Genomic DNA, 25,361 nt, shown 5'->3' with positions numbered 1-25,361 from the left:
GGCAGTATATCCCGCAGGGGCGACAGAACACCATCACTATGAAGAAGCTTACAACATCCACCGAGCAAATCCTCCGGATGATTCATCGTGTCAGAAATAAGCACCATGGCATGAAGGAAAGGGACGCCATCCGCTAAGTGCGAGCTTTCGTGATCTCTCAGATAATGTACGGGACGGCATTCCTTAACCTCTCCAGGTCCGAAATTGAAAATTTGGAGACACTTATCAGGAAAGCCACAAGACGGCATTGGGGCTCCCAAACTCCACGCCAATGGCAAAGCTCATGGCTCTAGGAGTATATAATACCCTTAAAGAGATGTGGGAAGCACAGTGGTTCTCACAACTCAATGGGCTCGCACTCACAAAACCATACAGAGATCTGCTCGAGAAGATCCACACTAATCTGCCCTATACGATAGACCAAAGGAAAGAGGTACCACGCGATGTGAGGAGACGCATCAACGTGTCCCCCGTTCTGTGGAATATGCATCCCGCATATAACATCGAAAGGAGAAAAGCTAGAAGGGAAGCCCTGCAGAAGAAATGAGGCGAGCAACCCAACACCCTTTGCGTGGACGCCGCAGGACCAAAGAATGGAGTGATGACTATTGTGGTCGCAACGCCTTCAGAATCGGTGGTGAACTGCGCCTCGATGAAAATATCAAACCCGACTCACGCAGAAGAAGCAGGGATTGAATTAGCTATAGCATCGAATCCCAACGCCGCTGTGCTCAGTGATTCCCAGAACGCCTGTCGCAACTTCAATATTGGATTAATTCACAGGTCAGTGCTGTCATTGCTGATTAAGCATCCACTCAGCCAAGCCTCAGTCATCCGGTTTCCCGGTCACCTGGAACCACCAGGAGGAAACGAAGCCGCTCACAGGCATGCCCGAGCTCTTCTTTACCAGGCGTCTCCCCCTGATGATCATCAAGGTTGCTACGACCTAATAGCTTTCGCAGTGCATGCTGACAATCTCGCGCGTTACAGAACAGCCAGGAAGTAGTACCCAACACCAAATAAATCCCTCAATAAGTTAGAAGACAACACCCTTAGGAGACTACAAAACTAGCAGATGCCCAACACCAGCTAACTTACACCAGTGGTGTCCTACACTATACTCTCCGCAGTGCCCACACTGTGGGGAAGTAGCTAACCTTTACGACATAGTGTGGGAATGCCAAGTTAATCCCATATTTGACCCCATTCCAAACACCTCAGAGGAGCAGTCGGAGGCTCTTCTGTTCGGCGATGATTCTGACCGTCAGCACTGACTGGTGGGGAGGGCCAGCGCAGCCGCTATAGCCAGCGGACTACCGGACTAGACGGCCCACCCACATCTTCTACGAATATTATGTAAATAATGATGTTTTCAATCAATCAATCCTAGAAAACAGAGCAGCTTTTATCAGCTATAAAATACCAGTAAAACGAAATACAGGCGTCACAATCACCGGTCGATTTCGCATGTAAAATATATGCGCCGGCATCGGATCCTAGATAAAACGATGCACCACCGTCCACTTAGAAACGATGGCAACCCGTCTTTTTCGGTAAGTTGCGCCAGGTTTGAATCTACTGACCGAGTTTAATATCTTCGCCGACAAATGCGTATTTTGTTACTAGACGCAAGTCAACATAGGCAAAAAGAAAAAGGGAGTCAATTTCTGCTGAGAGCAATATTTAGACGGAGTCCCTTTAACGTGTCCCTTTAACGGCTGCGCAGAGAGCGAGGCGCATTTCGAGAAGCTCAAGTAGTTAACTGAGTGCCAAGAGTCGCCTCCGTCCAGAGCGAGACGGTCGGCACCTTCGCAGTGTGCGCACCCTGCCGACATGCCGACAGTCACCGCACGAAGGCAAAGGGCCTGCTATGTCTGCCTATAAACATTTCACAAAACCTGAGTGCCTAGGAGACCTCCCCCATCTAGACCGCATTCTTGGTCCCTGCTTGACATCCTCAGACTGCTGTCCATGCACATAAGATCGGCAAGCAACATCATCGTCGGCAGTTTCGGTATTGTAGGAAAAGTGGCACACACGTCTACTTCGTCCACGCCATGGCTCACCCTCACATTACGTTTTCTTACTGATTGCCGGTAATCTTTTGTTTCAAGCTTTCTTAAACTGTTTTTGGTATTTATCCATAAATTGTATATCCTAGAGATTAGGTGCCCTCACTGATAACAGATAACGCAACAGAGACCTCGCCATTCGCTACGGTGTATTGGTCGACGCACTGATGGGCGGAGTGCGGGAAAGAACAGGTGGCAGAGCGTACCACACTGGAACAAAGCAGAAGGGTGTAGATCATCATAAGCATCATAATTGGTCATCCTTAAAGTCACGTACGGTCACACTGCGTGTCAACATGCTCGACGACAATACTAATTAGGTCAACTGGAGCGGGTTGCAAAGCTCAGGCGCCAATACAATCAAAAACAATTTGCCACTGACGTCACGCTAGAGGGAATGAGCCAGTCCGGTGCGTAATGGAGAAAGACTCAGTTCATAAAATTATTAAACTAGAAATCTTTTACTTGAACGTATTTCAACAGAAAAGAAAATAGATGAAGATCCGAATTGGGTTAAGTAATTGGAAGAGAGAGTCGTTAATCCGTTCTTTGCAGTATTTTGCAAGGATCAGTAAGTAAAAATGTCCATGTGACACTGCCTGCACTCTTTAAAAAAATGTCATAATTCAAATCTTATTCCCAGTTTCGGTTTTGGCTTCTGTAGCCAAACGGTGACTGTGATATTAAGGTCTACTTAAGGTCATGTGAGCTATAACAAAAGTTGCAATATTACAGCTGCGCCTTTATTCGCTCTCATTCTAGCACTTCGGACGGGCTGGCGTTAAAGCTGGAGTAAAATGAAATAAAGAAGGAAAGGTTTTCGAAGAAGCTCAAGACCCCTCATGAAAAACATTCATGCTCATAAGACATGCAAGAACTTTTCGGTTGAAATAATAAAAGAAAGAAAGACACTGCGCTTTTTTCGCTCCACAGCCCATGCATCGCTTGTGTGTAAGAACAATAAAGAACCGAATGCCGAAAAACAAAGACTATGACGCTGTTTTGCAAAATCAGCAGTTTGCAAAATCAGCACTGTGCCCATAAGCTAGCTCTGGCAATAATATGCGCAACTACTGAGAGAAGATAGAGGTATGCGACACCGGCGACTCTGGCGTCGTTGACAAAGAAGTTGACGTCGATCGAGGGCACGCGAATCGCAGAACACCCAGAGCGCTGACGCTGCGCCCGAAGCCTTGGCGGCGGAGGTGGGGGCGACACCACCTCCGCCGCTGGCTTTCGGTGCGGCGCCGCGACGCCCCGCTGGACCTTGGCTGGCCGCCCTCACCACGGAGGTCAGCGTGGAGAGCGAGACGTGGGCGCAGGTCGAACCCGAGCCGACAGCGGAACATCGCGGAGCTCGACTGCTCTCCCGGTCATGCGAGTTCCCGTCAACGACCACTCGTACACAAACAGCTGCAGTCTGATGCGGAATGACGAGAAAAAGATGGCCGCGTCTTGTACCGCGTACGAAAGGCGCGTTGAGTGGCCAACACGACGGCGGCGCCTTCCCCCTCAGCGCAGACCGACGCACGGTCGCCCGCCATGGAAGCCGTGCTGTCTCCGACCCCGGTAGCGGAGTGGACTAGCTGGTGAGCCGGGATTGGATGCCTGGGCCAGTACAGAGGAGCTGTTCCCATCGACATCGACTATACCGACGCGTTTTCTGCTTTGGGCGGGCAAGAAATTTCAGACGCGGAGTGGACAGTGACAGATCGAAGCGTCAGAGTCATGGAAGCGTCTGCAATGGACCAGCGCTGCGGCGACACCCGCTGCCAATTATACAGAGATGCTCCAGCAGAGAGGTGAGGTTGGGAACGGCTCACAGCACGGCTCCGGCGAGGCTGCCTGCACGAGGGCGGGATGTCATAACCGCGGTGGAAAACAGCGCCTAGTGTACTAGTCCGCGCTCCAGTTGAACCTCACCGTTTAGAGCGTCTCTTGGTATGGAACTGCGCCTTGTGCGCTTCCCAAAGTGTTTTGTGTGGCGTGTTTTCCTCCCTGCCCGGACATTACTCGCAAGCATGCCGATGCAGGATTTTGTAGAACAATGATCAGGCATAGCCATATGCACTGTTGTGATAAGCGCGACTCTCGTGCTCAAGGCAGCCGGTCGTTGGTATCTGCAGAGACAATGCCGTGAAAGCGTGAGTGAGGTGAAGGGTACAGGGTGTCTCGCCGCACTTTCGTTCGCCCTTTGCCAGTTTGACACTTCCTTCTGGGTGTACTTGTGCTTTCGTTCGCGTTTTCGGCGACTGCTGCGCCACTTCCACGCTGCGTCACGTGGCCTTTTCATCGCGCTTTTCCTAGTGATCGTCTTGTACTTTCACTTGCATCATTGCTCTAAGCCTTTATGGACATTTTTTTTATACTGCACTTCTCTAGTCACGCCTATGGCATCAGGCGTAGCTATGCAAGCTCTTCCCATTTTATTTTCTACCTGCTTTTTGGGCCTGCAGGGCATTGCAGCCAGTGGTTTAACGATTTTGCAGTGTTTTCTACTATGTCTTTTCTCGTTTTGTGTCAATAAAATAGCAGAAAAGATATGTCTTCGTGTGACTTGTGGAATAAGTTTATAAATACGGTCTGTCCGAATCGGGATCATAGCAGGAAGGGCAAAATAGAGAAAACAAAAAGTACATATTATACAGCGGTACAACAGCATGTGAATCGAGGCCGTTCAGGTAAAAGCAATAATATTAACCGCAGCTATACAAGCTCTTCGCACCTTTTTTTTTTTTTTGCTCCCTGTTTATCAGGACAGCAGGGCGCATCAATAGACCATGACTAGCGGTGCCCTTTCTCTTGGATTCTCTTGGATTTTTCTTGGATTTGGTCGTGTTTTGTCAATAAAAGAAAATAAAAACTTTGCATCTTTTTCAAGCGATTTCTTTACCGCAAGAAAGCTCTCCTGCAAACAAGGGTCGTATGGTGTACAATTCTTGATGAGTAAAGATGCTGTTGGGATTGCACGCAAGACCTGGAACATTTAGAGCAGACTCTTGCAGTGGAGGTAATATATATATATATATATATATATATATATATATTGTAGGGGTGTGTTTATTCGGTGAACCCAGATGATTCCAGCCGCTCAGGGGAGACTCGCAGCGAAGCGTCAGGCGTGGCGAAAGAGCAAGGCAGCGAACAACTTCTTCGTCCTTGAGAGCGGCAGCACGCGACGCATGTCAGTGGTTATATCGATGAAGATTACCACACTACAGTTTCCCCCCCGGGCAGAGAAGGAGCCATCCTGGCGACTCATGGTGCCGAAAGGACAGACGGATCGTAGTAGGGCTTGATTCGGTCCACATGAACTATTTCGCGTCCACGGCGACGCAAGTCCGCAGATGGCGTAACGGGCTCAACTACGTAGTTCACAGGAGATGTTTTTTGAAGCACTCGGTATGGACCGTGATACCGAGCAAGAAGCTTCTTTGACAGGCCGGCGGTTGTGGCAGGAACCCAGAGCCACACCAGGGAGTTGGGCGCATATGAAGGCGCCTCACCAGTGTCACGATGGTGTTTTTGTTGCCATTGATTTTCCTTTGTGAGCGAACGAGCGAGCTGACGGCATTCTTCTGCATACTGGGCGGCGTCCGAGAGTGGCGTCGATTCAGAAACTGTAGTGTGGTAATCTTCATCGATATAACCACTGACATGCGTCGCGTGCTGCCGCTCTCAAGGACGAAGAAGTTGTTCGCTGCCTTGCTCTTTCGCCACGCCTGACGCTTCGCTGCGAGTCTCCCCTGAGCGGCTGGAATCATCTGGGTTCACCGAATAAACACACCCCTACAATTGGTGCAGGTGCTGCTGGGTACGTTCCCGTCCACCCTGGAACTAAGAAGCCGCACGTTACCCTCTGCTTCCAGCATGCCGGATGACACTGCCACGACATCGTCGCCCCTCCCAACCACCGTGCTGTGTTCTGGAGCTCTACGGCAGCGTGATCCGTGCTTCTTCAGTGGCACAGCCGACCAGGACGTCGACGATTGGTTGGCGGCATATGAGCGCGTCAGTAGCTACAACAGATGGGACGACGCTATCAAGCTAAGCAATGTAATCTTTTATCTGACTGACGTGGCGAACCTCTGGTTTCGCAACCATGAGGCAGACCTGCCATCTTGGTCTGCATTTAAAAAGAATTTTGCAGAAGTGTTCGGCCGCCCTGCAGTTCGCAAGCTCCGGGCAGAACAACGCTTGCGTGAGCGCACTCAGCAAGTCGATGAGTCGTTCACTAGTTATATAGAGGACATCGTGGACCTATGCAAGCGTGTCGATCCGCTAATGACTGAAGCGGATAAGATCGAGAACATCATGAAAGGCATCTCTGACGACGCGTGCCAAATGCTCTGGGTAAAAAATCCTGCCACGGTGAGTGACGTGATCAAGCTTTGCCAGAGCTACGACGTGCTTCGTAAGAAGCGCGCTTCTACCCGGCGGTCCGGTGTTAGAGACGACGCCATCTCTACACTTGCGCTGGGCGGTTCTACCCCATCAGAGGACAGCCCTTTACTTCAGCAAATCAAAGCCTTCGTTCGAGAAGAGGTCGCCCGCCAGCTATCGCTGGTCCCTCAGTTACAGGATAGTGGCCGCCTTGTTCCTGACATGGCTCCGTCTTTGGCCCCTACCATACGGCGTGCCGTTCAAGATCACATCGCTGACGTTCTTCCTCCCAGCTCCATGCTCCCGCCCAGCCCTGTGCTGCCGCCCAGCCCCGTGCCAGCGCAAGTAACGGCACCACTGACTTACGCCCAAGTTGCGGCCAGGCCGCTCATGCCATCAGCATCTCTTTCCTACCAGGCCGCTCCTTCCAACCTTCCTTCGCCTTTGCCTGGGTCTGCATTCCATGTCCCTATTCCAAGGGTACGCCAACGCCCTACGAACCCTTGGCGTACCGCGGACAACCGACCAATCTGCTACTCTTGCGGGCTGCCGGGCCATGTCGCACGCCTTTGCCGCCAACGCCTTCCACCTTCTCGACCTGAACTATGGAACTACTCCTACGATACAGACCAGCCCTCGCCGAGAAATCCGCCCAGTTCCGAATTTGTATCTCGTGACAATCAAACGTACACAGCTCGCCGATCACCTTCCCCTCGTCGCCGTTCCCCGTCCCCACTCCGACGTTCTACCGGCACCGTTGAGGGAAACTAACAGTCGCAGTTCCCGGGGCAAGAACTGCGCTTGGTTCGAACTCTTCAAGTCCTCGGTGTTCTCCCACTAACGTAATTCAAGTGTTTGTCGACGGCGTCGCAGTACTCGCTCTAGTCGACACGGGCGCTGCCGTATCAGTCATCAGTGAAGCTCTTTGCCGTCGTCTTCGTAAGGTGACCACCGCACTTTCCGACTTTTCGCTTCGCACCGCCTCATCGCAATATATATATATATATATATATATATATATATATATATATATATATATATATATATATAAGGGAGCTAACAGTCACCGAAACCAAGGTGCATAGGGGAATTTTTTTAATGTGTTGTGCTTATCAGTGGGATATTATAGTACTTAGATTAATAAATCCCTTTAAAAAATAATTAAAAGCAGCAGAAAAAACAACCATGCCGCCGGTGGGTTTCGAACCCAACTGAGCTACGCGACGGCTGTCCAATCTGTTGCTCTCGTATGTATTTGTGTTCATTGGGTGTAAGCGAACTTTGAGAGTGTTCACCAGCGCCACCCTCGACCATTGCGGCGGACGTAGTACGTCCTGTAATACCGCGAATGTGACGTGGAACGTCATCTAACAGCGAGGGCGGAAACTGTGCGAGAGCCCTCTTAAGCTACCTATGGCATCAAGACTGCCAGAACCGAGACCCTCGTTAAGCTATTAGCAGATAAGTTAAATGAAATGAGGGGCCCGTTTGACAAACCTATAAAGGGAGCTAACAGTCACCGAAACCAAGGTGCATAGGTGATGTTTTTTTATTTTATTTTATGTGTTGTGCTTATCAGTGGGATATTATAGTACTTAGATTAATAAATCGCTTAAAGAAAATTAATTATAGAGCAGCAGAAAAAAACAACCATGCCGCCGGTGGGATCCGAACCCACGACCTCCGAATATCGCGTCCGGCGCTCTTACCAACTGAGCTACGGCGACGGCTGTCCAATCTGCTGCTCTTGTGAGTATTTATGTTCATTTGGTGTAAGCGAACCTCGAGAGTGTTCACCAGCGCCACCCTCGTCCATTGCGGCGGACGTAGCACGTCCTGTAATACAGCGAGTGTGACGTGGAACGTCATCTAACGGCGAGGGCGGAATATATATATAGTTGCTCTGTTCCGAGGTCTCCAGTGTATGACAGGCAGACTTAATTATACACGACAACGAAAGGAAATTGAAACGCTTGATAACCGGAATAATATGATTGTCCTCGCATATTAAACCCTCGTTGATCCCCTTCTTGTTCCATGAAGCCTTTTTGAGACACTGGGACTGCTATCTCCGTCATCATTTTTTACATATCTGCTAGATTTGCCGAATGCATAAAATGTACCTAGAAAATTTTATAATTGGACCAAACATTCTCAAGATTAATTATCTGAGAATGCGGCTTCTCACTGCGTCGTATTTATCTGCAGGTAAATACTCGAGCACAACCTGTGCTTTTCGCTTAGCATGGTTTCTAGTACAACCGGGGCCAGTTTGTATTTCTTTAATTCTTCATTTTAATCATCTCTCACTACGAATTTCAGTCTAATGATTTAATGTTGCTAGCCCGCTCCTGGCCAAACTGTGGTCATCATAAAGACCAAAAAACGGGTTACATACGCTGCAACAAAAATGCCCCCCACCCACAATGATCTCCATGCTTCATTTTGGTTTATTTTATTATGCAGAATCCCATAAATAGAATAAAAGCCTCACTTCCTGCGCTGCTTAATTACAAATTGCTTAAACCAATTAAGTATAAAAGAAAGGGACAGCTCCAAAAAAAGAATTTTGCGTAACAAAGATATTAAAATTGAAATAAAGTATTAGTGGTCTAGCCAAAGCCAGTTACAGAGGATGACTCAACGGGAATAGTAAAACGGCAAGTCATAGCGAATGGTAACGTTTCTTTTTTTACTGTGCTGACTGCTAAAATTACACTAGTCACAGATAGAAGACGCTGTGGAACCCTGGCTTGAGGAAGTGCTCGTGATAGTTTGTCACCGAGAAGTTTGCGGGCAGAGGGTGCGTCGTATACTTCACAGTTCTTTGTCCTACCCACTCTTGAGGTGAACTGGGATCACAGCTCTGCAAAACAACCTAAAAGTTGATTACTCCCAAACCCCCTTATGTTCGTTTTGTTGATCGTCACTTCTATTCTGGAGAGTAAGAGTAATGGATATGATAGTTCTGATGTTTTCCGGTGTGAACCAATTATATGGCTTGTTTGAGCGTGAGGTATTGGATTTATTATATAGGCGTTTCGTATTTTTGCTGTCTGGGGTTTTGACTAGTGCAAGTGCTGTTGTCGAAGTGAATAGTGGCGCCATTTTCATCAGTGTGTGTATTTTTTTGGTCATAAAAAGAGGATGATGGCTTGGGGTGGGGGGAAATGCCTGTTCGAGCGGAAGTGGTGGTTATTGGGCCGTGAAGAATTACTGCTCTGCTGGAGAGCCTTCCTGTGAGCAGGATGATCTCCTTATGAACTAGGCTTGACGACGCTTTGCAGTCTTCACTTGTGGCACGTGTTTTGCTGTACTAGTTTATTACTGTTAGGCTGCGATTTGCTCCAATTTGCTGGGGTTTGATAAATTTGTGTCGTTATGAGTTTGATTGTCGCAGTTTAGTGAAGGCGCCATTATTCATAAACTAGTGTTCTTCAGTGGAAGGGCCCTTTTATGGGTTTCAGATTTTGTTATTTAAGTATTGAAATTCCTTTTATATGTGAGCGCCTCTAGTGTCTACCTTGCTTACTATATGAGGTTTGAACTTGGAATGTTCCTTTGATGATTTTAATACCATGGTTTGTTTTATTCCAGCTTACTGCCTGTCATTGCTGTTCCCTTTCTTCTTCTCTTCCATAAACTTTTTCCTTTTTGGCTTTTTCTTTTTCCCCTTTTTATTTCCTCTTAGCGCAAGAGCGTCAAGGGCTCCGCTACCCACAAAACCCGGCGTCGGCGTTGTGAGCCGTAGACGCAACCGAGATGGGCCACCTAGGCCACTTGACCTTGTGGCGTAATCACAACCTGCCACCGGATTGTGAGAAAACTGATCACCGTGGCAGGGGGGTGAAAACTCACTGATTTATTACGAGAGCTTGCTCGGAAATAACTACTTGGGTCGCATAAGAAGCACCGGTGTCAGCGCCTGCAATCACAGGGCCGTGTTGAATCCCTTAACGGCTGCACCATTGCGGAAGAAGTCTTGTGAGAACCGACTCCCAGGGATCTATAAGCGTAAAGCTGAGAATGACCAATTATACATGGGCATTAACTCATCAACGCTATCGCCTCATATCTTTACGGCGAAACTAATGTCTCGCCTAAAATTTGTGTTTCTCCTCCTCACCAACTACATCCCTCCCCTTCCCCATTTCCTTTTTTTTGCCTGAAGTGAGTACTGAAAATAGAAGACAGTAAGAACAGTGTGTTGGTTTCAGGTGGAGGTGGGTTTCAATGGCCCCATTTTCTTTGTTATTCTTGTAGAGTTGAGTTGGCCCGCGCAACACAATGGCCCGAGCGAATTGTAAGTGGTGAAGACTGAGGAAATAAGAGAGGGCCATTCTCACCGCTGTCAACGTCCAAGATCTGGAGCTCGAGTCACCTCCACTGTAAAACAGTATTTTCTTACTCTGATCTGCTCAACTAACTCTGTGCCCTCCTTTCCTGTTAAGTTTTCTTTCTCTCTTAATTCGCTTGCGTACCGTAACGGACCATCGGATGCCTGTTATTCAATTTAAATAGGCAGCCCATATCCAACACATGCTTCTCATTTCAGCAAAGGCACCAATCACTCAACTTCTTCAATCAGCGCTGCATTCTTTCTGCCGCCTAAACTCAACCTCATAATTTTCCTTTCTATATCTCGCTGCCCTGTCCGCAACCTGCGCTGCCTCTACCCAGTGGTGCCCGAATCTACAATGAAGGTAAAATGCACGTCATGGTTCGTCGTTCCAAATGTGATGTGTACTCTGGCAGCAAAGGATAATGGGAGCTACTTGTCGGACTTCATCTCCTGGTCAAAGGCAATTTTTCTTTATGGTGTTTCTAATGCAACCACAAAGCAGAGCGCACACAAATCATGCTATCGAAGTGTTTGCGCCTGAATGCGACTCAGGACATTTCAAATATGCAACAGGTCCGTCCGTCGGATATGCATAATCCTTTGGCATTTGTCAGCATCTTTAAAATTTACAGCTTGCATTGCGTCGCTACGAAAGGCGAGATGCATGTTGAGGAAAAAGTTTCGCTCCTAGAACTTATCGCGGAGGCGGTGAACATGACAAGCGATATTAGAAACCTTCAAATTCTAGCAGTGCTGATGAGTAGGCAGTGGAGAACACCTTCATCGTGGGAGCTTAAACTGCAAGGACTCCGGAGATGAACCGCTTGCTTCGGAGGGGATCCATTGGTTCCAGAGCAAACAAAGAGAGCTGGCTGTCCAGGAAGAAGTGGGGCAGTGTGGGAATTGGCAGAGTTGGCAGTATGAGTACAATATGGGTATGACAGATTTTAGAACTTTTATGTAAACAACAAAGCTATGATAAACACGCCCCCAGAGCGCAAGCGAATAAAAACAGACGTGTTATCGTACATTCTATGAGGCCGCGCCTTTTCATGACACTTGAACTACAATAGCACTGATGGCGCATTTTCGTTAGGGCTCTCTCCGCACCACGTGTCTCCTTTCATTTTTCATTATTGTCTCGAACGTGCTTGGAGCAAAAAGTAAAATTCAGGACTGTAATTGCGATATTTTTATTCGTAAAATTAGCGTTCATTTAGTGGCAGAAAAATACGTACTGAATATTGATATACCGGGATAATGCAGCAAGGCTTCCTTTCAAGAGTGAACACCATTTAGGCAATGGAGTCCGCAATATTTAGTTAGAATTAATAAATCCAAGCGATATTTTCGCTCAAGCCCAAGAACCCTTCGGAGGTGTACGCAGCGATATTCCATGCCGTAATCCTAAACTGGCTAAATTATTTCCAAACATCGCTTTTTTGGTGCCTTTTTCCCCTGCACCATAATCGAAACTCCGACAATTTAGAAAGGAATAAAATTTTGGCCCCTAAAATTCTATGAAACTTCGAAAAACCACCTTTTTACCCAAATTTACTGCTAAAAGTCCCTGAAAAAGAAAAACTCTCCGAGCGGAACGTCACTGCGTGTGCCTCGCCAGAGACACTGGCTGCGCCGAAAAAGAAGTTGCCCTAGATCGAGGGCACACGCATCGCCAAGCGCCCAGGGCGCTGACGCTGCACTAGAAGCCGAGGCGGCGGAGGTGGGGGGGACGACACCACCTTTGCCGCTCCAGCTTCCAGTGCGGCGCCGCGGCGACGCGGTGCCCTTCCGTTGACCGCCATCGCTAGTGTGGGCGCCGTGGAGATGTGGCGTGGACGCAGGCGAACTTCGACATCTAACTGAGCCGGCAGTGGATCATCACGGAGCTCGGCGGTCCACCCAGGCATGAGCGTGCCCGTCCACGGCCACTCGTGCACAAGCAACATCATCCTGACACGGAATGCCGAGAAAAAGTTGGCCACGTCGCCTCCCTGGGAAAAAAAGGAGTGGTGAACAACCAAGGCCGCGGCGGCGCCTTCCTACATCGCCGGGCCACGCGGACGTGTACAGCAAGGAGGCCCTGCTGTCACCGACACGGTAGCGCAGTGGACTTACTGGTGAGCCGGGAACGGATGCCGGAGCACGTAACAGACGCGCTGTTTTGCCAACTTCGCCTCTGCCGACTTTTTCTCTGCGTTGGTCAGTCAAGAATTGTCAGACACGGAGCGTATTCTGACAGATTATAGCACTGATCGGGGAAGCGATGGGCCAGCCACTTCTGCCGCAGCTGCTGCCAGTTGGACTGCGATGCTGTGGCACAGAGGCAAGATTGGAAACGGCTCTCAGCACGGCTCCTCCGACGCTGCCTACACGAGGCCGGGACGTCGCAACTGCGGTGGAAAGCAGGACCCAGAGTTCACTGACCTGTATCTAGTTGAACCTCACCGTTTAGCGCTTCTCTTGGTGTGGAAGTGCGCCTTGTGCGCGTCCCAAAATGTTTTGTGTGACGTGTTTCCTACCACCTTGGACATTGCTGGTAAGCATGCCGATGTGGGATTTTGTTCAACAACAATCAGGCATAGCAATGTGTGCACTGTTGTGATAAGCGCGACTCTCGTGATCAAGACAGCCGGTTGTTGGTATCTGCAGAGACAATGCCGTGAAAGTGTAATGTGTGCGCGAGGCGAAGGGCACAGGGTGTCACAACGCACTTTCGTTCACCGTTTGCTAATTTCGCATTTCCCTCTGGGTGCACTTACGCTTTAATTCACGTTTTCGGCGACTGCTCAACCTCTTCCACGCTGCGTCACGTGACCTTTTCATCGCGCTTTTCCTATTGACGTTTTTGTGCTTTAACTTGCACCCTTGCTCGAGTACTTTATGGACATATCTTTTTTTTTTGATACTGCACTTCTCTAATCACGCCTGGGACATCAGGCGTGGCTATACAAGCTCTTCCCATTGTTTTCAACCGGCTTTGTGGGGCTGGAGGGGATATCACCGAGTGGTGTATTTTGCTGTTTTGAAATTTTTCAGTGCTTTTTTTGTGTATTTTCTCGTGTGTGACAATAAAAGAGCAGGAAAAAGCTATCGTCTTGGCGAGACTTCTGTGCTATATTTATTTAGAAATAGTGCCAGTCAGTCTGAATCGGATCATCGTAGGAAGGGCAATATAGAGAGAACAAAGAAAGTACATAATATCCAGCAGTGGAACAGTATGTGAACAGAGGCTGTTCAGCTAATAGCACTAATACCAATCTTTGACGAATAACGTGAGAGTAACAAGTAAACAATGTAAAAAAACAGCATGATGGCATTATACAGTAAAAACAAATAAAGCACTGAATCAAACGAAATAATGTTTATCATTCACATTGTAGAACTAGCAGATGAGCTTCATATGTGTCAAAATTTTTTTCTTAAGATGAGCAAGATACACATGCTGGTAGTTCATGCATTCTCTAGTGGCTAGCGAAATAATGAACGTCTAAAACAGCCTGCGTTGAATCGATATTCTACTAGTGATTATCAGTGCATATGACGCGTTATTCTGGTTTATGACTTTGAGATATACCTTGTACTGATCTATGCGCACCATGTTTTACATTAGTTGATAAAGGTGTTTCCGTCGTGCAAGTCTGGCGCGGTTCTCTAGCGTGAGTAATATAGTGTTGATCAGTAATTTGGATGAGTCGGTTTACATCTGTTACATGTTCATCTTACAGCTTTACTTTGAACTCTCTCTAGTTCCTTAGTTTATCTATAAACGGAAACATGGCTACTTTCGCATATTTAAGTAGGGGTCTGATAAAAGTGTAGGAGAATAATTTAATCTCTAACAACGCGTCTCAAGGCGCCTCTTGAGAAAAAAAAACGCCGTTTTAGAGCTGATGACGTAATGTAGTTCACGTGAGAGTGCAATTTATTATTCAATGATAAATTTAACGAAGGTGTTTATGCTGTGTAATTGCTGGAAGCGGGAGATTGTTTGGAGTGCATGATAGGTCGGACATTATGTTTCCTGTAAATTGGTAAGTGGGCTGATTTTATATTAAGACTCATTTGCCATTTAACGTGCCATGCAGATACCGATTGGAATGCATTGCTAGTTGTTACATGTTCATCTGGCGAATTATTTCATGGTATAGTATGCAGTCATCAGCAAGAAGCCTCATATTAATAAGAATGCTAGCAGGTAAATAAGTCATGAAGATACGAACAAAAATGCGAGATCCTTGGCCTAATTTTTATGCGAAGCATAATAGGGACACTACTTAGCTCAACCATAGCCCAGCCTGGCACGGCCGCGACCACCATTGACCTTTAATGACACGCTTGGTGTGACGTCATAGCCTAACTCCTGCTCCTCCCGCTAGGGATGCTGCAGCCGAGCACGTGGTCTGACGTCACGACAGCTGAGGAGAGACAGGGCTCAACTCGCGCGGTCGCCGCGCGGCCGCGACCACCAAGGCTAACTCCCGCTCCTCCCGCTAGAGGCGCTTCAGCCGAGCACGTGGTCTGACGTCACGCCAGCTGAGGAGAGACGGGGCTCAACTCGCACGGTCGCCGCGCGGCCGCGACCACCAAGGCTAACTCCCGCTCCTCCCGCTAGGGGGCGATTGTCGTCGCGGCATTCTATAAAAGAGCCCCGCTCCTCCCGCCGAGGCAGTCATACAGCGAGATGCCGCGTACAGACAGGGAAGCTCGGCGGAATGAAAAGCGTAAGCAAAAATGGTAATGCTTCGCATCCTAGGCTTAACCTTAGCTAAGCCGGGCCATTTTTTTATGTGATACACAATCGAATCCTTTAGAAAGGTCTAGTAAAATGAGGTCACTTTAGCTTTTGTTGGTCGGTGCATAGTGAAATGTGATGTTTTAGTTCGAGTATATAAATTCTGCCTCGCACTACGAACCGCTTCGAATCGATCCCGCGTGTAACGCTGGCGAGAAATCAACGTCATATGCGTGTCCACTCAACAGCTGCCGCAGTGAGAGCTGTCTCTCATCGTTGTTCAAGTATCGAATGCACGGGCAACGTTTTATTCTGTTGCGCCTGAAAAACTCTGAAAAAAAAAATAGCTCACGCTTTTTCCTCCTCTTCCCTTTCCATCTTGGCACGACAAGTTTACATTTTGATATTTTGTTTTGCGATCTATCGAGCGCCCGATGATTATAACAGGAATATTGTGGTCATGCCTTCACGACTGCAGCACACATCTGCAAAAAACAAAGAAACAATATCATCCCGTCTGTCAAGCAGCTATAGCAGAGCACCATAGCCTCCACCGCGGGCCTGGCGCAGGCTTCTTTTTTGCTCGCAATTTCACACGCTTTACCAGACGATCCAGCCTAACCTGCTGTTCCAGAAGAGAGACAGCAAAGGTGATTGGAGTCCTGAAATGAGGATACCACACGCAGCAGAAGCCCTCGTCTTAATTTTAAATTGTCAATAAATATTTTCTACTACTACTACTGGGCCTTAGCTTTGTCGGATAGTTGTCGATTTGTTTTAAACGCAGCTGCATCGCACATCGTTGTGTCGTTGCAGTCCGAGGACAATACTCATCTCATGCGACACATATGACTGCTCGTGGGCCAGGCTGCTTTCCGCTGCTTCGAAGTGACACTGAATTCCGCAGGCTGAATTTCGCTGCTTTGAAGTGACACCTAGGAGAGATAGAAATTCGCCTGCATTGATGGTTACCGCGTTCTAATTCCAAAAGCACCATTCCCATCGAAAACAGAACAGCTTTCATCAGCTAGAAAAGAATACTAACCGAAATACAGGCGTCACCATCACCTGTCGAGTTCGCATGTGAAATGCGTGCTCTGACACCGGATCTCAGAGCAGAGAATACGCTGCGCCACCGTTGACTTTGAAAGATGGCAACCCGTCTTTTTTGGTAAGCTTGCCCCGAGTTGGAATCCACTGACCGAGTTTGAATTTCCTCGCCGACAACTGCGTGTTTTGCTGCCGGACGCAAGTCAACGCAGGCAAAAAGAACAAGCGATTCATTTTTTGCTGAGAACAAACTTCAGACGGAGGTACCCTCAGTGCCCCTTTAAAGGCTGTGCGGAGAGAGGCGCAATGCGAGAAGCTCAAGTAGTTAACTGAGTTCAAAGAGTCAGCTCCATCCAGTGCGAGACTGTCGGCACCATCGCAGTGAGCGCACGCTGCCGACAGTCACCGTAATAACGCAAAGGGCGTGTTATGTCTGACTATAACAAATTCGCATATCTATAGCACCTATTTGACCTGCACCTCCCAGACTGCACTGTTCTTTCCTGCTTGACATTCTTAGACTGCTGTCCATGCACATTAGAGTGGCCAAGCAACATCGTCGGCAGTTTCGCTATCGTAGGAAAGGTGGCACGCACGTCGACGTCAATACCATCGTCCATCATCGCATTACATGTCCTTACTGACTGCCTGTAATGTATTCTCTCGAACTTCCTTAAGCATTTCTTGGTATTTAAACATGAATTCTACGTCCTAGAGATTAGGTGGCCTAACTCACAACAGATAACGCTACAGACACTTCGCCACTCGCTACATTGTATTGGTCGACGCTCTGCTGGCGGTAGTGCGGGACAGGTCAGGTGGCGGAACGTACCACTTTGGAATAAAGCGGAAGGTAATAGCTCAGCATCATTCTAATTGGTCATCCTTAATGTCTGGTATAGTCATGCTGCGTGTCAACAAGCTCGACGGCAGTGCTAATTAGGTCATTTGATATGGGTCGCAAAGCTGAGGCGCCAATAAAATCCAAAACAATTTGCCACTGATGTCACGCTAGAGCGAATGAGCCAGACGGGTACGTACTGGAGAAGAACTCAGTTTATAAAATTATTATGCCATAAATCTTATAGTTTCACACAACAACCGATAAACTTCCCAATTTGATTAAATATATACGAGACCGACTCTTTTGTCCGTTTTTTGTAGTGTTTCGCAAGGATTAGTAAATATAAATTCCCATGAGGCACTGCCTATGATCTGTAAAAAAAAAAGCCATCAATCAATTCTTATTCACAGTTTCGGTTTTGGTTTGTATAGTCAAACGGCTGCTGTGACATTTATGTCTACTTCAGGTCACGTGAGCTAAAACAAAAACTGCAATATTACAGCTGCGCTTTTAATCATTCTCATTTTAGCGCTTAGGACGGGATGGCGTTAAACCTGGATCCAAATACAAGGAAAAAGCAGACGTTTTCAGGAAAAGCGCAAAGCCACTCCTGCAACGCCACTAGTTTTCAGCGGTAAGATACACAAGAGTTTTTGTCTGCAAATAGTGGAAGCAAAAATGGCACTTTTCTCACTCCACATCCCATGAATCGCTTATGTAGACGAACAATACGGAACCGAATGCCAAAAAAGAAAGGCCATGTAGCCCGGCCCCTTTGGAAAATCAGCACCATAACACTAAGCTAGCTGTGGCAATAATATGCGCAACAACTCGGCGAATATTAACACAATAGAGACAGATCTGTACCCACTGATATCACAGCCTCTCGAAGGTATGCGACACCGGCGACTCTGGCGTCGTTGACAAAGAAGTTGACGTCGATCGAGGGCACGCGAATCGCAGAACACCCAGAGCGCTGACGCTGCGCCGAAGCCTCGGCAGCGGAGGTGGGGGCGACACCACCTCCGCCGCTGGCTTTCGGTGCTGCGCCGCGACGCCCCGCTGGACCTTGGCTGGCCGCCCTCACCACGGAGGTCAGCGTAGAGAGCGAGACGTGGGCGCAGGGCGAACCCGAGCCGGCAGCGGAACATCGCGGAGCCCGACTGCTCTCCCGGTCATGCAAGTTCCAGTCAACGACCACTCGTGCACAAACAGCTGCAGTCTGATGCGGAATGGCGAGAAAAAGATGGCCGCGTCTTGTACCGGGTGCGAAAGGCGCGGTGAGTGGCCAACACGACGGCGGCGCCTTCCCCCTCAGCCCAGACCGACGCACGGTCGCCCGCCATGGAAGCCGTGCTGTCACCGACCCCGGTAGCGAAGTGGACTACCTGGTGAGCCGGGATTGGATGCCTGGGCCAGTACAGAGGAGCTGTTTCCGTCGACGTCGCATCTACCGACGCTTTCTCTGCTTTGGCCGGGCAAGGAATTTCAGACGCGGAGCGTACAGCGCCAGATCAGATCGCCTGAGTCATGGAAGCGTCAGCAATGGACCAGGGCTACGGCCGCACCCGCTTCCAGTTATACAGATGTGCTCCAGCACATGGGTGAGGTTGGGAACGGCTCACAGCACGGCCCCGGCGAAGCTGCCTGCACGAGGCCGGGACGTCGCAACTGGGGTAGAAAGCAGGACCCAGAGTTCACTGACCTGAATCCAGTTGAACCTCACCGTTTAGCGCTTCTCTTAGTGCGGAACTGCGCCTTGTGCGCTTCCCCAAAATGTTTTGTGTGGCGTGTTTTCCTCCCTGCCCGGACATTGCTAGCAAGCATGCCGAAGCAGGATTTTGTAGAACAACGATCAAGCATAGCCATATGCACTGTTGTGATAAGAGGAGCTGTTCCCATCGACATCGACTATACCGACGCGTTTTCTGCTTTGGGCGGGCAAGAAATTTCAGACGCGGAGTGGACAGTGACAGATCGAAGCGTCAGAGTCATGGAAGCGTCTGCAATGGACCAGCGCTGCGGCGACACCCGCTGCCAATTATACAGAGATGCTCCAGCAGAGAGGTGAGGTTGGGAACGGCTCACAGCACGGCTCCGGCGAGGCTGCCTGCACGAGGGCGGGATGTCATAACCGCGGTGGAAAACAGCGCCTAGAGTACTAGTCCGCGCTCCAGTTGAACCTCACCGTTTAGAGCGTCTCTTGGTATGGAACTGCGCCTTGTGCGCTTCCCAAAGTGTTTTGTGTGGCGTGTTTTCCTCCCTGCCCGGACATTACTCGCAAGCATGCCGATGCAGGATTTTGTAGAACAATGATCAGGCATAGCCATATGCACTGTTGTGATAAGCGCGACTCTCGTGCTCAAGGCAGCCGGTCGTTGGTATCTGCAGAGACAATGCCGTGAAAGCGTGAGTGAGGTGAAGGGTACAGGGTGTCTCGCCGCACTTTCGTTCGCCCTTTGCCAGTTTGACATTTCCTTCTGGGTGCACTTGTGCTTTCGTTCACGTTTTCGGCGACTGCTGCGCCACTTCCACGCTGCGTCACGTGGCCTTTTCATCGCGCTTTTCCTAGTGATCGTCTTGTACTTTCACTTGCATCATTGCTCTAAGCCTTTATGGACATATTTTTTATACTGCACTTCTCTAGTCACGCCTAACGCATCAGGCGTAGCTATACAAGCTCTTCCCATTTCATTTTCTACCTGCTTTTTGGGCCTGCAGGGCATTGCAGCCAGTGGTTTAACGATTTTGCAGTGTTTTCTACTATGTATTTTCTCGATTTGTGTCAATAAAATAGCAGAAAAGATATCATGTCTTCGTGTGACTTGTGGAATAAGTTTATAAATACTGTCTGTCCGAATCGGGATCATAGCAGGAAGGACAAAATAGGGAAAAAAAAAGTACATATTATACAGCGGTACAACAGCATGTGAATCGAGGCCGTTCAGGTAATAGCAATAATATTAACCTGTGACGAATAACCCGGAAGTAACAAGTAAAAAATGTTATTAAAAAACAGCATGATGGAGGGGCATTATACACTAGAAAGCACAATTTTCATTAAGATAGAGCACTGGAGTCGACTAAATAGTGTTTATCATTAACATCGTAGAACTAGAAGGAAGCATCAGGCGCAGCCGTAAAAGCTCTTCCCACCTTTTTTTTTTTTTTGCTCCTTGTTTATCCGGACAGCAGGGCGCATCAATAGGCCACGACTAGCGGTGCACTTTCTCTTGGATTCTCTTGGATTTCTCTTGGATTTGCTCGTGTTGTGTCAATAAAAAGAAAACAAAATTTTGTCATCTTTTTTTAGCGATTTCTTTACCGCAAGAAAGCTCTTCTGCAAACAAGGGTCGTATGCTGTACTCTTCTTCGGGAGAAAAGCTGGTGGTGGGATTTCACGCAAGAACTGGAGCATTTAGAGCAGACTCTTGCAGTGGAGGTAAAAATTTATATATATAGTTGCTCTGCTCCGGGATCTCCAGTGTATGACAAGCAGCCTTATTTATACACGACAACGAAAGGGATAGAAACGCTCTATAACAGCATTAATAAGGTTGTCCTCGTTTATTAAACCCTTGTTGAGCACGTTCTTGTTCCATGAAGGCTTTTTGACACACTGGGACCGCTATCTCCGTCATCATTTCTACATATATGCTAGATTTGCCGAATGCATAGAATATACCGGAAAATTTGACAATTGGACCAAACATTCTCAAGAATAAATATCCGAAAATGCGGCTTCTCACTGCGTCGTATTTTTCTGCAGGTACAACCTGTGCTTATCGCTTAGCATAGTTTCTAGTACAACCGGGGTCAGCTTGTATTTTCTTCAATTCTTCATTTTTGCCATCTCTCAATACGAATTTCAGTGTAATAATTTTATGGTGCTAGCCCGCTCCTGGCCAAACTGTGGTCATCATAAAGACCAAAAAACGGGTTACATACGCAGCAACAGAAATGCCCCCGCACAATGATCTCCATGCTTCATTTTGGTTTATTTTAGTCTGCAGAATCTCATAAAAATAATAAAAGCCTCACTTCCTGCGCTGCTTAATTACAAATTGCTAAAACCCATTAAGTATAAAAGAAAGGGACAGCTCCAAAAAAAAAAAAGAATTTTGCGTAACAAAGCAATGAAAATTAAAATAAAGTATTAGTGCGGGGCAAAAGCCAGTTACAGGCGATGATGACTCAACGGGTGTAGTAAAACGACAAATTATTGCGAATGAAAACATCTGGCTCTTTTTCGCTGTGTTAGCTGTTAAAACTAGCTTAGTGACTGATAGGAGACGCTGTGAACCCCGGCTTGACGAAGTGCTCTTGATGGTTGGTCTCCAAGAGGTTTGCGGACAGAGGGTGCGTTGTATTAATGCGAAAGCCTTTAATGGTTCATGCTCGCGACCGTGTCTGTCCGTGCGTCCTTCCGTTACGCTCTTCAGCCACTCAGTATGGAAAAAAAACTTCGTGCACGATGGGACACGAGCCACCATCCTTCCGTTCCGCAGTCGAGCGTTCTAACGCCTACGCTACTTCCTTTGTTTTGCTTATTGCATGGATATAGTGCCGAAAATATTTGGTTTAGTTTATGGGGGCTAAGGTCCCGAAACGGCTAAGGCCTTGAGGGACGGCGTAGTGAAGGGCTCCGGAAATTTAGACCAAACACCTGGGGTTCTTTAACGTGCACTGACATCGCACAATACACGGGCCTCTAGTATTTCGTCTCCATCGAGTGCCGAAAAGAAAATTCTAAGCACCGTGACGCCACAAAACGCCAGCCCGCCTTACCTTGGCGTGAACGCTCCTTCCAAAACATCAAAAGTCTAGGAGGCTCACTCATGCATCCAGATAGGGGAGCCAGGTAGGCGGCTCTTGCTGGGCAGCTTATACTCCCCGCACGAAAGCGCATTGTTCACGAAACAAAGACACCCGTTGCGGTTGCTCAGTGGTTAGGGCGCTCGACTACTGATCCGGAGTTCCCGGGTTCGAACCCGACCGCGGCGGCTGCGTTTTTATGGAGTAAAAACGCTAAGGCGCCCGTGTGCTGTGCGATGTCAGTGCACGTTAAAGATCCCCAGGTGGTCGAAATTATTCCGGAGCCCTCCACTACGGCACCTCCTTCTTCCTTTCTTCTTTAACTACCTCCTTTATCCCTTCCCTTACGGCGCGGTTCAGGTGTCCAACGATATATGAGACAGATACTGCGCCATTTTCCTTTCCCGAAAAACCAATTATTATTATAATTATTATTAAACAAAGATTTCGACGACCGCGGTGAATCGGCGTGGCGCTTCATCATGCGGCTTTTCCAGAGACAGTCCCAGAAACATAAATAGATCATATGGCACAGCTCTGCTTTTCTCTGCGGGCAAAAAACGAACACTGTAGGGTGTGATGTCAATGTCCTTCTCAATTGTTCGTTGCAAAATGTCCCACAAGAAGATAGCATCAATGCACAGAACAAAACAATGGTCAATTGTCTCTGGTGTATTGCACAAGTGACAATTCACCATCCATCGCGCAAGCATCTCCTTTGCATGAAGTCATGCTTTTACAGGCAGCGTTGATGTGTGCAGCTTAAAAAATAATGTTTTCGCGGCAGTAAAAATCGCTATGAGGAAGAAGGGGGCAGTATATGTCTCACTCTCGATGGACACTTCAGCCTTGCCATGCGGGAAGGGGTGAAAGAGGGAGTGAAAGAAGAGAAGGCAAAGAGAAGCGCCGAAGTGGAGCGCTTCTGATTAATTCCGATAAATTCGACTAGATCGAGTCACAGCTCAGGTCCCATATCCATGTAGTCAAGACAAGCCATCGGAGAGAGTGCAGCTCTCGACCCAATCGCAGTGGGTGGCTGCGCTGCTCAGCTCGCCTCGGGCCCGTAGGTTCGACTCTGCAGTCACGGGACGGGCCGAACAGGTCGCCGAACGACATCGCCAGTCGGCCATCTGCTTCGGCCTAGAAGAGGAGCCCGCCGCGGGGAGTAAAGTCACTGGAAGCTTACGGGGAGAGGCCTCACCACCCCAAGCCGCGCCTAACGCTTCTTCTTCAATAAAGTTTACCTCCTCCTCCTCTTCACAGAAGGACCCCGGTTCCTCCTCCTCGGAGTAAAGAGCCTATATAATCCCACAAGCGAAGACAACTAAAAGTCCTGGGTCGCGTTGGTGCGCCTTGTATAATGGCAGGGTGTCCGGCAATTTCCATAGCACGAAAACGAAATCAGGAAGCCGGCAGTAGAACTCACGCACGTCGGTTGTCAAGCGACCTAAAATACGCTGTACAGCCACATCGCCGATACGCGACAAAAAGGATCGACGCAATGCAGTCGCCCGTACGTCTCTCGGACGCTCGGTCGTTCATTCCTCAGCAGTAGCAAATCATGCCTCGTGTTAAACTAAAACCCGCTCTCTCGCTGCGCAGTGCGCATCGTCGTATTTATCAACGTCCATCTGCGGCGCGAACAGATCAGATCACCTTAACCTCGAACAGAGCTCAACCCGAGTCTAATATCGTCGCCAGACGGGCCGACGACCGAGAAAAGCAAAACCATGAGCCAAACGGGCTAAACACATGCTTTCTCACCTCTACTCTGTTTCACTACGTTAAAGCCCTCCTTTTTTTGCCGCTTCTTATGTCTATTGACGAAATGCATATTTGTGTCAATAATTTTTCCTGCGGCTTCATTTAAACTCGTGACGGCGATGACCGGGGGAATAATTTAGCTCTATTGTATACGCAGTAACCAATGTATAAATGTGCCGGCTTAGGTTTGTGGTCAGCGTTCTTTCAACATATGAAGCTAAAGGGGGAAATTTTTCCAGGCTGTCTCCACACTGGCCATCGACAAACCCACAGTGAGATTTGACGCTCTTTATTAACGCCAAAATGCGCAGGAAAAGTTTGCTTGAAGTAAATGAACGCCACGGCTTGTTTGATATGGTTCACAGCGTCAAAACGTAGCAGTGGAAGGAAGGGAAGAGTGGAAGCAAGGACCAATCCGGTTATTAGCTGGAATGCAGTTTTGCACCACTGCAGGTTGCACTGAACGGTGCACCTACGCATCAGTCAGGGTCTTCCAAGTGGCCTTCACGAATGCCCCTCTTGAGGCGATTGATGGCTTTCTCGTGGTGTTCATTGCTGTCGGGTTCTAGGCTCTCTACGTCATCAGCTTTCAGGTCATGTTGCCAGTCCTCAGTCTCTGTCGTGTGTGTCATGAAGTGTGCACGGAGCTTGTCGACACTAAGCGCCTTTTCGCTCAGCCAAGCGTGCTCCTCCTCCGCTGGCCTCCGGTTGTGCTTGCGCCCTTTCACTTCCTTCCATGCATCCCTAAGCATTTTTCTCAGCATAGCATCCTGCGCCTGCATTTGCGAGCTGTTCGGAAGGCATGTGTTCTGCTGCTGTTCTTGCAACACCGAAGTATCTTCAAATGGCTCGGATGCCTGCTGAATGACCAGGCCGGCAGCAGCCCCACTCAGCTCGAGGCCATTTTCCCTCATGAATTCGTCTCGCCTGTGAACTTCCTTCTTGAGACGGCAGTTTTCCTCCTGCATTTTGCGCATTTCGCTTTTAATCTGGTCGACCTCCAGAAACTTGCTCAGCATCACTTTGGGCATCACCACGAACTTCTCAGTCAAATTCTTAGCCACGAACTTCAGCATTTGCTCAATGTTCGCCAGCGTGGCCTGTTGTTTTTCCATCTCCTCCCTGCTGATGTTCACGTGTGGAAATTCGTCCACAGTCTCGTCCCCCAAAGCGGGGCCCCCAGCGCTGCCCTCGCTGCTCGTGCCATAACCTGGGGCTGAGATCCAGCCGAAAAGGGAGCCCTTCTCCAAGAACAGCGCTGGTAGGTCCGAGTCACGGTGATTCTTTACTGCTCGGGTCTATGCACGCTGGCAACACCTTAAGTATTGCTAGAGTGTTAGGCTTTGGTTTCAAAAG

At 48.5% G+C, this 25,361-nt stretch overlaps 1 protein-coding gene and 1 non-coding gene across 2 annotated transcripts in view; one reads left to right on the top strand and one right to left on the bottom strand.

Annotated features, from left to right (window-relative positions):
• The window catches only part of LOC144120044 (uncharacterized), a 92,342-nt gene extending 68,808 nt beyond the window's left edge, over positions 1-23,534 (top strand). The window contains exon 4 of the mRNA XM_077652519.1: positions 23,225-23,534. Coding sequence (XP_077508645.1) covers positions 23,225-23,534 — 310 coding nt within the window. The remainder of the gene's footprint in view (positions 1-23,224) is intronic.
• On the bottom strand, positions 8,109-8,182 carry TRNAS-CGA (transfer RNA serine (anticodon CGA)). The gene has a single exon. It is a non-coding gene; the product is annotated as a tRNA-Ser (tRNA).
• Positions 23,535-25,361: the final 1,827 nt, after the last annotated feature.

This window comes from Amblyomma americanum, chromosome 1, assembly GCF_052857255.1.
Source record: "Amblyomma americanum isolate KBUSLIRL-KWMA chromosome 1, ASM5285725v1, whole genome shotgun sequence".
Classification (NCBI taxonomy): Eukaryota; Metazoa; Arthropoda; class Arachnida; order Ixodida; family Ixodidae; genus Amblyomma; species Amblyomma americanum.
This window is presented reverse-complemented; position numbering and strand designations above follow the sequence as displayed.